The 13581-nt window shown below is 51.0% G+C and overlaps 1 protein-coding gene across 2 annotated transcripts in view; it reads left to right on the top strand.

Moving 5' to 3' along the window:
* The window catches only part of LAMA1 (laminin subunit alpha 1), a 144255-nt gene extending 131512 nt beyond the window's left edge, over window positions 1-12743 (top strand). For both annotated transcript variants that reach the window (XM_058677002.1, XM_058677003.1), the window contains 8 exons: window positions 573-708; window positions 3772-3884; window positions 5589-5778; window positions 6278-6436; window positions 7086-7239; window positions 8820-8953; window positions 11562-11784; window positions 12395-12743. In XM_058677002.1, coding sequence (XP_058532985.1) covers window positions 573-708; window positions 3772-3884; window positions 5589-5778; window positions 6278-6436; window positions 7086-7239; window positions 8820-8953; window positions 11562-11784; window positions 12395-12558 — 1273 coding nt within the window. In that variant the 3' untranslated portion in view covers window positions 12559-12743. The remainder of the gene's footprint in view (window positions 1-572; window positions 709-3771; window positions 3885-5588; window positions 5779-6277; window positions 6437-7085; window positions 7240-8819; window positions 8954-11561; window positions 11785-12394) is intronic.
* The last annotated feature ends 838 nt before the right edge of the window (window positions 12744-13581 follow it).

Below are 13581 nucleotides of genomic sequence, written 5' to 3'. Positions count from 1 at the left end.
ACCCTGGTTTAGTTACTCATAAAACCTTCCAGTATGTTCAGTCACCCAGTTGTGTCTCCATTCATTCATTCATTCATTCAGCATCTTCATGTTCCTGAAGCGGTCAGTTTGCCAGGGTAGAAGTGTCTGTGTGCAGTTCATGGTCATGTGCTGGGGAAGGGACATGGGACCCATGCAGGCAGGATGCAGACCACCCCTCTGTGTAAAGGATAGTTCAGGGCTGCTGACAAGAGAGTCCCATAAACAAGATATCAATCTGTCACACAGCATTGTGGGAACCAGAGACAAAATCTGACCCCGAAGCAGCCCAGCAAAAGCTGCAGGAGCAATGGTGACATGGAGCTGACTCAGGGAGAAGCTTAAGAATGACCAGGAGGCCAGCGTGGGGATAGGCTAGGTGATGGGCTGCCAGGCCCCCGAGAAGAATCAAACCAGAAAACATGGACCATAGTACTTGTAAACTCGATCACTGGAGATAAAAGTATCAATGGTTTTGATGAATTTCAACCGTGTTGGTTCGCTCATTGGTTATACTCTCCTAACTTTGGAAGCACTTTCTTGTTTCTTTCTAGACTTTTGGATTTCACTGGTGCGGTTGGCTATGAAAAAGTGGACTTGGGCAGCTGCTTGCTGTCCGAAAGGCTTCCACTGGCTCTTCATAGAGAGGACAGCGAGCCCTTGCCAGAGTCCCTGGCGTTTTTGAGTGCGGTAAGCGGGACTTTTTGTGAGGATATCGTTAGATCTGGACAGAAAGAGAATGCACTACTGGCAAGGCTGAAACGGGACCTCACAGGGAGGGGTCGGGAGCTGAAACCAAGGCCAGGCTGCCGAGAGGGGCAGGGCTCTTCCCAGGGACCGGGGGCGGTGGGGAGGAGCCTGCTGGAGCAGGGCTGGGGCAGAGGGAGCACCAGGGGAACAGCCACGGGCAGCTCCCAGAACCAGAGGGGAATGAAAAGCACCACTGCTCCCTCCACACACCCTCCACTCTCCCAGCCATGCTTCCCAGCAGAACAGCCAAAAGCTGAGGGTTTTTTTTTTTAAGATTTATTTTTATTGGAAAGGCAGATTTTACAGAAAGAAGGAGAAACAGAAAAAGACCTTCCATCCCTTAGTTCACCCCCCAAATGGCCACCATGGCTGAAGCTGAGCCAATCTAAAGCCTGGAGCCAGGAGCTTCTTCCAGGTCTACCACATAAGCACAGGGGCCCAGAGAACTAGGGCCATCCTCCACTTGCTTTCTCAGACCCTGAGCAGTGTGCTGAATGAGAAGTGGAGCACCTGGGACACAAACCGGCACCCAAATGGGATGCTTGCACTTTCAGGCAGAGGACTGGTCTGTTGAGCCACCATGTGGGCCCTCAGAAGCCAGTTTCCAAGGGAACCTGCAAATGGAGTCCACAGGGGTGAGCCCCCATGGGGTCCAAAGCATGGGGACAGGTTGTGTTCCCATCAGCGCTGGGAGCCCAGAGAAAGAACACCAGCTGGGGTCCACCTGCAGAGGCATCCCCAGGGAAGCCTCACCATCCTAGCTTAGTCTTCAGACTGGGCTGCGTTGACACAGCCACAGGGGTGAAGCTCGTGAGATTTGGGTACCCCCTGATGGCGAGGGAGTGCCACAGCAGACAGAAAGGGAGAGAGAAAGAGAAGAATGGACAGTCTAACTCATGGGTCAGGGCCTGCTTCAAGCAGCTGTATCGTGGGGAGCTGTAGTTGTTGGAGATAAGCCAGTAGGCAGGAGTTCGAGGAGGAGGTTGGGCTGTGACCAGACCGTGGTCTCGTGAATGCATAGGCCAAAGTCTGAATGGCCCGTTTACAGGAGCCGTGCCAGCTCGGTGGGAGAAATGCCTCCCCATTGAATCCCGCCAGCTGGGAAATGGCAGTAGACACGGTGTCAGAGGTGTCAGCCAGGCTGCTGGTGTGTGAAAGCTAAACTTGTATTTGCTTCCTTAAAAGATTTCTTTGAAAGGCCGAGTGACAGAGCAAGAGGAAGAGATTTTAAAAGAGAGAGAGAGATCTTCACTCCCTGAAAGCTGACAGCAGCTAGAGCTTGGCCAGGCCAAAGCCAGGAGCCAGAAAGTCCATCACACACGAATGGCAGGGACTTAAGTGCCTGAGCCTCCATCCATTGCCGCCTAGAATGAGGTAGCAGAGAGCTGGAAGCAAAGTAGCTGGCAATTCAAGTGGCCCTCTGATAAAAGATGTAGGCTTCCCAAGCAGGTGCTTAACGTGCTGCGCTATAACATCACTCCATTTACAAGTAACTGCCAAGGCAATATAAACCTACAGATGGACCTGCACTGCAGAGCAGGAAATGGGTTCTCTGAGCAAACTTGACAGTGATAGGGCCCAGCATTTAAGGATTGAGGGCCCACATCAGATCAACTGACTTAAACAGGATGGTTCGTTTTTCTTTAAAGACTGATTACTTCCTTAAATTTAGTTGGAAAGCAACGTGAAGATAAGAACTAAGTGTCAGGCAAGGTGCACATCACTGTTATGTGCAGGTGAGGCGTTTTGGCCGGAGAGCTTTCATGACAGTCTGGTTCCTGTCTTTGTCTTGACTTGGCCGAGAGCGTGCACTCAGTAACACAGACAGCAGCGTGGATGACATCTGCCCCTCTCTGCCACACTCATCCCAAGCCACAAAATGAGAACCTGGGACCTCACTTCACCCAGGCTCCCATCAGTCAGCGTTGTTGGGGCCAGCTGCAGGTAGCCCCAGCCCCGCTTCTCTGGGCGCCCCCTCACCCTTCTCCACACGGCTCCTGTGACCCAAGAGTCAGTGTCAGCACCTCTTTTCTGGTGCCTGTACTGGACTGCGGTTGGCTGTAGGAACCGTTCTAGCTGTTTCCCAGAGACTAGAGTCCTCGCAGGAACCTAGCGGAAGACAGCAAGGACTCTGTCCATTTTGACTTGATGAAAATTTGTAATGAGGCAGCTATCATGGGATAGGAGCTTAAGCCATTAGCTGTTTCCATATGAGCACTGGTTCAAGTCCTGGCTGCTCCACATCCAGTCTAGCTCCCTACTAATGTGCCTGGGAAAGTAGCAGGAGATGGCTCAAGTGCTTGGGCTTGTGTCACCTATACAGGTGCCTTGGAGGGAGTTCTAAGCTGCTGGCTTCATCTTGGCTCAACTCTGGCTGTTGTGGCCAGTTAGGAAGTAAACCAGCAAGTGGAAGATCTCTCTCTGTTCAAATAAACAAAAAAAGAAGGGGCCAGTGTGTTGGTTCAACTGACTAATCCTCCTCCTCCAAGTGGCAGGATCCCATATGGTTGCTGGTTCGTGTCCCAGCTGCTCAACATCCCATCCAGCTCCCTGCTAATGGCCCAAGAAAGCAGTGAAGGATGGCCCAAAACCTTGGGACCCTGCGCCCACATGGGAGACCCAAAAGAAGCTCCTGGCTTCTGCCTTTGGATCGGCTGTGGCCATTTGGAGAGTGAGCCAGCAAAATGGAAGATCTTTCTCTCCTTTCTGCCTTTCCAATAAAATAAAGTCTTAATAAAAATTTTTAAATAAAAGGAAGAAAGTCCATGGGAGAGACCCCACATCCTTATGAATTTTACCTGTGAAGGATTGGGTGGGAAGCAGGGGCTCTCATTGCCTTCTTGGGGAGCTGTAGGGCTGCTGAGTTCATGATGAAAACCAAACATGAGATGAGTACAGCTGCATGTTGCTGTATAAGACGTTTCCTTCATGGGAGAACATGTGTGTGTGTGTGCTCACGCGCTCTTAGCAGCAGTAGCTGAGTGACCTAGCCATCTCTTCCAGGGACAGTGCGCGGTGGAGCCAGCTCTGGAGTATGTTCCTGGTGCTCACCAGTTTGGACTCTCCCAGAACAGCCATTTTGTGCTGCCTTTTGATCAGTTGGCTGTCAGAAGGAGGTAGGTGCAGGCCTGGGGTCCACAAGCCAAGTGTGTGGATCTCAGCCACAGGGCAGCCAACAAAAGGCCAACAGATGGGAACACCACATGCTCAGTGTGTGGCTGCATGGGGTTCTGGGGGGCTTGTGTCTTTCGCCCTCTTGGTGGTAACCAGTTGCCACCTCCCTGTAGGTGCATCAGAACTCTCTGGATCCATAGGCATCTGGGGGTCCAGTGTGGAATTGAAATAATTTTTATAAGTGGCATCTGTAGTGGACACCTACAGATGGGTGTTTTTGCCATTGATCCCTAAGCTGCACAGTGTTACAGTAATTTACATAGCACTTTGATATTGTGCATCTTCTAGAGATAACTATATGCCAACACGAGGCTGTGCACAGCTTCTGTACAAACAGCCACCATTTCATACAAGAGATTTGAGTGTCCACACGTTGGGTTTGCAGCCGGGTCCTGGCTCCAGTCCCCCTCAGGTCCTGAGGGCTGAGTACACAGAGCGAAGCATGTAGGTTCTATCCAAATCTGTCCTGATCCCAGAGTCTCAAGTCCCGGCATCCACCACCGTCTGGACATTCAACGCCATGGCATAGAGAACACTTGCCTGTGTGGTATAGTGCTCTGCACTTGCCCGCTGTGCCTTCTGCTCATACTTTCTGATGCCGCACACTCACCCCACTCTGTGCTGTCCCTCTGGTCCCACACCTACTGTCCCCTCAGTCCTCAAGGCCAGGGTGGCTGCTTCAAGCCACGATCCTGTGGGCTCCACTTGCTCCTTTCTCCTACCTTCACACCTGCTCATCAGTCCATACCTTCAGACTAAATCGCACTCTGTTTCTCCTGGGATCCCTGCGCTTGTCACACGTCCTTAGGCCTGAGCTCCCTGTCTTTCTTGTGTGGCCCAACTGTTGTTCCCCATGTACCACCCAGCATGCTTGAATCTCGGGTGCTGGGGTTGGAATCGCCCAAAGCACTCCCGTCCTGCCTGCTCAGATGCTCTTGGCCATGTTCATACCCACACTGTCTTTGGGCATCCAGTTTATCTCACAGACTCAGTTTTCTAAGCATCCTGTTTCCCAGCTTCTTTGTGCCAGCTCTGTCACCACTGAGAACACTCACCCTAATACCTTCCCACAGCAGCCTTTTCTGTTCCCAGACCCCCACGTTGCGGGTCAGCCAGCGCCCAGAAGACTCATGGCACCTGCGGAGGCTTCTACTCCTGCATGACTGGGCGGGGGGGGGAGGGCTTCTTGGCTGGCAGCCAGTGTCAAGCCCCTTACTTTAAGGCTCTGTGTCTGGTTCTGAACCAGGATACAGGCTTTTCCTGCTCAGCTTGGTGACGGATTGCTGCTCCCACCAGTCACAGCTCTAATGAACAACCACCATTTCAGGGCTGCCTACCCCGAGTGCACTACTGAAGGCAGCCACCCCTTAGCTTCTCCAGTTGTAACACTCTAGGTGTGTTTCTGACATTAGTTTCATGAGGAAAGGGCTCTTTTTTGGTTTACTGCTTCATCCTCGTGTCCGAGGATAGGGACTGGCAGAGATGGGAAGTAACCCTTTTTATACACGTGAAAAATAAGGCTACTTCTGTCTCTTGCGTGTTGACCAGCAATGCTGAGATGATGCCCGAGTGCCCCTGGGGAGGTCCCTCAAATCACTACAAGCACCCCACGTTCTGTTAAGTGACATCATCTTGCTCTCCCCAAGGCTCTTGGTGCAGCTGAGCATCCGGACACTGGCGTCCAGCGGTCTGATTTACCACATGGCTCATCAGAATCAAGTTGACTACGCCACACTCCAGCTTCACGGGGGCCGGCTCCAGTTCACCTTTGACCTCGGCAAAGGCAGGACCAAGGTCTCTCACCCCACTCTGCTCAATGACGGCAAGTGGCACATGGTGCGTTCTCAGCTTTTACCCGGTCCCCTACGTCCCTTCGATCTCTGGCTTGCCTTGCATGTGGTGTCTCCCCCTGAAAATGCAGCTCCTTAGAAGCAGGAGAGGTCTTTTCTGCTTCCTGAAATACCCCTTAGGGCCTGACACCTGCTAGGCATGCGGCGAATAGCATGGATGGATGGCACAAAAACTATTTCCAACTTGACAGGAAGTAAGCGAATTCCATCAGGGCGTGGCAGAACCAGTGCTCTCTGATGCTGTCTGCTTTCTAACACCAGAGCTCTGGGACCTCTTCTGGTCTGTCACAAGCTTCCTGTGTCCATTTCTGACCTTAGTCAGGTGCAGGCTCTTCTCATCTCCATCTCTGTAAAATTCGGAGCCATTCTTCTGAGCATCCTGCAGGTTGTCAACAGCTATCAAGAGCACATGTCACAAACAGAACTCACTATTGTTCCGGTTTCCTCGGATTCCTTGAAGGTGACCAATGTTTCTGTCTTTACAGGTCAAGACAGAGTACATTAAGAGAAAAGGTGTCATCACGGTTGATGGCCACGAGTCCCCCTCGGTGACCATGGTGGGAGACGCCATTACGCTGGACGTAGAAGGGAAGCTGTACCTTGGAGGCCTTCCTTCCGAGTACAGGGCCAGGAACATTGGAAATGTGAGCAGCAGTTGCTGATGGGGCTCTGGCCTTTGGTCTGATTGTGTTGACTTCTTAGAGGAACATGGGTCCTCATACGTTTATGGCAAAATTATCTTGTTTGCACCAAACACTCAGGTGCAAGGTGCAGGTAGGGCTTCCCCGTAGGGCCCAACTAACCTTCCAGCTCTTAGCAATGAACAGTTCCCCTCTGCAGCCCCTAAGCCCAGCACAGGTCAGCCAAGCCCAGAAAATTTGTACCTGCACATTGGAAAGCACAGCTTTCTTTCTTTTTTTTTTTAAATGCAAATTAGCCAAATGTTGTTATTTATTCTTTTGCAGCAGTTAGCTCAGTTGTTAATAAGGCCAAGGTTATTGGCTTCATCTCTGTGAGTCAGTGGGTTTAGAAATGACAAGGGAAATTTTGTCCTGTGGCCATTATTTGGCACAGCTTTCTTGATTTGCACAATACTTCATGGAAATCACAGAAAACGCATGCACTGCGGAGATCAGATGGTGGTTCCAGGTTAGGTGTGCATGGGACCCACTGACAGATGTTAGAAACCAGAAGGTGTTTGAATGCATCAAGACAAATTGGTTGGTGGGTGGGGTGACTGTGTGCATGCCAGCCCTTTCTGTACTGACCGCGCTCACTTGTCCTCTGGTTCAGATCACGCACAGTATCCCTGCCTGCATTGGGGAGGTGACAGTCAACAACAAACTGCTGGACAAGGACAGGCCACTGTCGACCTTGGCAGTGAACAGGTGCTATGCAGTGGCCCAGGAAGGAACTTTCTTTGAAGGAAGTGGATATGCAGCTCTTGGTATGTATTGTCAGTAATCTACAAAGATATCCTTGGATACACCTGCCCTGTAAAATGATACAGCTCCAAGAAATTTTAGGCAGGATCCCACTGAGCATGGCTGCAGGAAAGTGAAACTTAGTTCAATATTCCAGCTTGTATTTAACTCCTTAACTCTTCTTCCAAAGGAAAGATTTTATTTCTTTGAAAGACAGAAATACAGGGCGAGAGAGAAATCTTCCATCCACTGTCATTCTCCCCGAAAGACTGAAACAGCCGGGGCTAGGCCACATTGCAGCCAGTAGCTTCATCTGGATCTCCCACGTGGGTGGCAGGGGGCCAAACACTTGGGCCATTTTCCCTTGCTTTCCCAGGTGCATTAGCAGGGAGCTGGAGCAGAAGTGGAGCAGCCAGGACACGGATCAGGGCCTGCATGGGATGCCAGTGTTGCAGGTGGTGGCTCCAACTCCTTGACTCTCTATGGGAAAGCCTTCTCTCATCTTCCACTAACCAGACAGCCTAAAGGATGCTTTCTCCCACCAGGAGTGCTGTGACTGCTGATGGATGCCAAACGGGGCGCACTGGTTTCTTCGATATTTTCAACAATGTTTTCCTCATTACCCACCTTAACAATGATCTTGAGATTAAATATCAGCCACAGAGACTAATATTACAGTTAAAACACCAGTTAGAACACCCATGAGCCATACTGGATGTAGCACCTCGGTTCTTGTCACAGCTCCCCTCCCAGGTCCAGCTTCCTGCTAATGCGCATTAGAGGAGTACACATTAGTGATGCCCTGGGTCCTTGGAGCCTTGTCCCCCACATGGGACACCTGGACTGAGTTTCTGCCTCTTGGCTGCTGCCTCAACTATTGTGGGCATTTGGGAGAGTAGCTGGGAGCATTCATCTCTCTCTCTCTTTGTCTCTCTCTGCCTCTCAAATAAATCAATAAGAGAGTTTATTCTAAGGCAAGTCAGCTAAAATCACTACAGCAGCCAGCACGTTTCCTGTGGAGGAAGACGAGGTTGGGAATATGAAAAAGCAAACAAAACTACTGCTATTACTAATGTCTCTAATTTGGCTTCTCTGTCTTTAAATTACCTGGTTTTTTCTTAAAATCAGTCTATTCAATCCCCACTTTAAAAAAAGATAGAATGCCTAGTGTGGACTGTGGTGCACTCCATAAATGATGAGCTGCCCAGAACTTTGGCCCTGGACATCCAGCAGACTTCCTCCTGGATGTGACGTTGATTTGAAGGCTCACATCTCAGCAGTACATGGGAGCAGACGCTATGTGATGGATAGGTCCACAGAGTCAGGGACCCCAAGTGCCCCACAGCTGTAGCTGGCCCAGCCTATCCCAGCTGATTGTGTGTCTTCCTGCAAAGGCCTCTTCCACATCCACACCAGAAAGCAGAGGCTCAGGGGCCAGGGGCACATGGACACGAGAGCGGAACCAGGTCCAGCGAGCATGGGAGGCAGGTCATCTGAATAGGAGCCTGGTGCCCCACTGCACAGCCAGGCCAGCCAGCACCTGCCTGGATCAGAGCAGACCTGGACCCGGCCAGGTTGAGCAGGATTGTCCTGTGTTTTTCAGTCAAGGAAGGCTACAAAGTCCGATCGGACGTAAATATCACACTCGAGTTCCGCACCTCCTCCAAGAACGGCGTGCTCCTGGGGATCAGCAGTGCCAAAGTGGATGCAGTCGGCCTGGAGCTCATACAGGGCAAGGTAGGTGTTGCGTCTCGCCCAGTCCCCTTCCGCCAGCTCCCTGACGGAGCAGACAACAAACAGCAGACAGAGCTGCAGCCAGACACTGCCCGCCCCAGCCCCCGACTAGCTCCTTGAATGAAGGCAGCAGATATATATATATAATAGACAAGCTGAAAAAGAAGATCCAACATAAAAAAAAGCATCTTTCATGTCTGAAGTTAAACTGAAAGCAAAGTGGTCAGGCAGGAGAGCGAGCATTTCTGTCCCTGTACCCCTGAACCTGCAGCCAGCCGGATGCCCTGTCTTTTCGAGTGAGTCATTCACTTCTTATTGGGAGATCATTGGCGCTCGGCAGAAGTTGCAGCGAATGCCCAGGGAAGTGCCCGTGCTGCTCCCTTGAGCCAGGTTTCCCAGACAGGCTGTCAAGCACAACATAGTGTGTGTACAACAGCAGCATATCTGGGCCATGGGCATTTGGCACAGTGTGCATCACGCATGTGTGGGGTAGCACAACTTCCACATGTGTAGCTTGCTGTAAATAAGCACACCCCAATCAAGGTGCCTAGTTGTACTGTGATCACAAGGCTTCCCCTTTATTGCCACCTCTGAGCCCACCCACAGGTTCGAATCCCCTCTCACTGGTGCCTCCTGAGTGGTCCACACGTGAATCCTCTTGAGACTGGTGCTCTACACACAGCCAGGTTACCTGCAAGTTCCTCCCAGCAACATCAATAACTCGTGTCATTTTACTGCTCGCTAGGATTCCAAGAAATGTATATTCTACACTAGAATTAATTTTGATGCCAGTGAAGTGGATTTTTTTCCCCTGGAGCACTTTGTTCTTGCTTTGAGGCTTCTGTTGCCTCACATGCCGAGAACAAAATAAACTTACCACTACAGTGCTTTTCACCTCTTCTTTAAGATCTCCTTCAAAATCACTTCCAGGTACCAATCTCCTGCCTCTCCTTTCTGGGACTGTCTGGGCACAGGCAGTACAAAGAGGAGCCTGGGCACAATTTTGTTTTCTGCAGCTCAATCTGACAGCAGGAGAGCTTCTCCGTACACCTGCTGGCTGTAGGGGTGGTGATCCTCCATGTACTTGCTGGTTGTAAGGGCGGTGATCCTCTGTGCACCTGCTGGCTGTAAAGGGTGGTGATGCTCCATGTACTTGCTGGCTGTAGGGGTGGTGATGCTCTGTGTACTTACTGGCTATAGATGGTGGTGATCCTCTGTGCACCTGCTGGCTGTAAAGGGTGGTGATGCTCCATGTACTTGCTGGCTGTAAAGGGTGGTGATGCTCCGTGTACTTGCTGGCTGTAGGGGTGGTGATCCTCTGTGTACTTGCTGGCTGTAGGGGTGGTGATCCTCTGTGTACTTGCTGGCTGTAGGGGTGGTGATCCTCTGTGTACTTGCTGGCTGTAGGGGTGGTGATGCTCTGTGTACTTGCTGGCTATAGATGGTGGTGATCCTCTGTGCACCTGCTGGCTGTAAAGGGTGGTGATGCTCCGTGTACTTGCTGGCTGTAGGGGTGGTGATGCTCTGTGTACTTGCTGGCTATAGATGGTGGTGATCCTCTGTGCACCTGCTGGCTGTAAAGGGTGGTGATGCTCCTTGTACTTGCTGGCTGTAGGGGTGGTGATGCTCCGTGTACTTGCTGGCTATAGATGGTGGTGATCCTCTGTGCACCTGCTGGCTGTAGAGGGTAGTGATCATCTGAGCACCTGCTGACAGCATCAGGTGGTCTAGGGATTCTGCGTGACCCCTGAACAGAAACTTCTCCCAAGGAGTTTGGCCAATGTCACTTGTGACTCAGGCCTCCCATGCCACATGTCTGGGAGACTGTAGCCTTTTCGTCTTCAGTCCCCTCCCCACTGTCTCATTGGCACAATGAGTGAAACCCCCACTTGGGACACCTGCATCCCACGTCTGGAGAGTCATTTCAAGTCCCAGCTGCTCCCCTGCTTCTCCAGCTCCCTGCTAGCACACCTAGGAAAGACCCAAGGGCAGCTTGTCCATGTGAGCTCCTGCCGCTTGTGACATGGGGATTCCAAAGGAAGCTCTCAGCTCGTGCGCTCAGCCTGACCCAGCTCCTGCTGTTGGGAGGGCATGGGAACGAACTCGCACATGATAGAGTGCGTGCGTTCTCTCTCTCTCATTCTTCTGTAGATATGAAGACCAGTCTCTTTGGTCCTGTACTCAGGACTTCCGTATGTGAGTTGCACAGGGACCCCCATTCACCTCAATATTTCTCCCATCTTTGACAGAGCTTTAGATTCTGCGGCTGCTTGCCGAGACACGGAGCACCTGCAGCTGTGTCATAGCAGTTAGTAGGTGTTCCTGCACAGGAGCTGACCGCTGGCAGCTGCTGCCGCATTCGCAGGTGCACTGCACTCCAGGCTCGTTGCCACGAGGTGCCCCTCACCTCTTCGAGGAACTGGGGGACTAGGATAGCAGCTGAATCCTTTAAGAGGCTGTGTTGGGAAATCATTTTTTGTTTGTTTCTTTTTTATAATTGCCCCCTGCTTTTTAACAGAGTGCTGGGATGTTATCCCCGCTAAGAGCATCCCACGAGTGGGCTGTGTTCCATCATGGTAGAAGCACTCACCGAGCTCTTTGCTTTCTGTAGCTCCTTTTCCACGTGAACAATGGCGCCGGGAGAATCACAGCCACCTATGAGCCCAGGCCAGGCGGCACTCTGTGTGACGGCAAATGGCACGTGCTGCAAGCCAACAAAAGCAAGCACCGCATCACGCTCATCGTGGATGGCCACGCAGTGGGTGCTGAGAGCGCTCACACCCAGTCCACATCAGCGGACACCAACAACCCCATTTACGTGGGCGGCTACCCTGGTACGTGTGTGTGCCCAAGCTGCTTCTGACATGGGAGGTGGGCGCAGTCACTGGGGAATTCATTGTCCATGTGCTAACAGACAAGTCACTGAGAGAGAGAGATGGATTGGATGACAATCCTTTACATATTAGAAAGACTTCAAATGCTGTGCCTAAATCTTTCAAAATTTGGTCTGATGCATGCGCCCACACACGCACACGTCCACACCCACACAGGGTCATCACCATGAGGATCTGATGTAATCCAATGATCCCAGGATGACTGTCCAAGACATCAGCCTTCTCCCAGAGTTAGGAATCACTTGATAGTGGAAAAACACATGCTGTGTCTCTTCTCACATCGATTTTGGATAAGAACTATGGATTCTGAATAAGAACAATTCCCAAAGGAATTATTCACAAAGCATAGGCACCAGTTGTATGTCTTTAGGAAGTCACAGCTGCGCCTTAAAATTATTGCATATCGATAGTTTTCTATGGATTCTAGTCACCAAACCCACAGCTGTGGCAACACGTTTGCCCCGTTTTGCTAGAGCGTGCATCTAAGCAGACATGTCTCACTGCAGCAGAGTTAAGCCACTGGTGTGTGTGTCTTCTCTTTCCTGAACAGCCGGTGTCAAGCAGAACTGCCTGAGCAGCCAGACCTCGTTCCGCGGGTGCCTGCGAGGGCTGAGACTGAGCAAGGGCACCTGGCAGGTGCAGTCCTTCGACTTCAGCAGAGCTTTTGATCTTCAAGGCGTCTTCCCTCACTCCTGCCCCGGGCCTGAGCCCTGAGCCGCTGGCAATGAAGTCCTCCATTGGAAGCATTGCTAATATTATGAGAATCTATTTGTGAATGAGAGTCCCTTCATGTCCAACTCAGGTTGTCTCCAAGGAGAAATGTGTTGATGGGAGACTGAAACCATGTGTACAACAGATACCTCTATTAAATGGGCTAAAAAGTCAAATGAATTCTTTGGCTCTCTGTGTTCTGATGAATCTTTGTGAATAGTAAATGTCCCATTGATTCCTTGACCGTATTTTGCATTTGGAGCTTTCTAAAACAGAATATCACTTGCCCATGGGGACGATGGCTCAGTGGCTACATCCTCTTCCTGCGTGCGCCCCCATATGGGCACTGGTTCCTATGTTGGCTACTCCACTTCCCTTCCAACACACCTGGAAAAGTGGCTTGGAAAAGTAGTAGGGAATGGCCCAAAGCCTTGGGACCCTGCAGTCTCATAGGAGAGCTGGAAGAAGCTCCTGGCTCCTGGCTTTGGATCGGCTCAACTCCAGCCATTGTGGCTACATAGAGAGTGAACCAGCAGACAGAAGGTCTCTCTCTCTGTGTCTCCTTCTGTTTTTAAATCTGCCTTTTCAAGAAATATAAATATTTTAAAATAAGAAAATATCATTGTAGAATAGATTTGAACAGAGTATCAGTTCTTCACTGCGCTACAAACATTTCAAGCTGTGATTTCTACAATAGGCAGGCAGTGTTACCAGATACATTCCAGCAGGGGGCGACAGCTGACTGCCTGAACTGCCTTTATCGCGGCTCCAGCAGGTGGAGGGGCTTTTCGGTCAAGTTTCCTTCCTCCATCAGCACCTGACCTAACAGCGTCTTTTCCTGGACACGGGGAAAAAGTGACTTCAACACAAGTTAGTACTTCTTCTGTTGGCGATTTCACTGCACTCCCCGGCTTGGGACTGTGCCTTGATCAGCTCCCTTTTCCAGGAGAACGCGTGTAACTTGAAAAGAAAGTTTGAAACTAGACAGGTGTGTTTATTGGACCGTGCTTCTGCACACTCAGGTCC

This window comes from Ochotona princeps, chromosome 18, assembly GCF_030435755.1.
Source record: "Ochotona princeps isolate mOchPri1 chromosome 18, mOchPri1.hap1, whole genome shotgun sequence".
Lineage (NCBI taxonomy): Eukaryota > Metazoa > Chordata > Mammalia > Lagomorpha > Ochotonidae > Ochotona > Ochotona princeps.
Note: the sequence above shows the minus strand (reverse complement) of the source record. Positions and strands in the feature narration are given on the sequence as shown.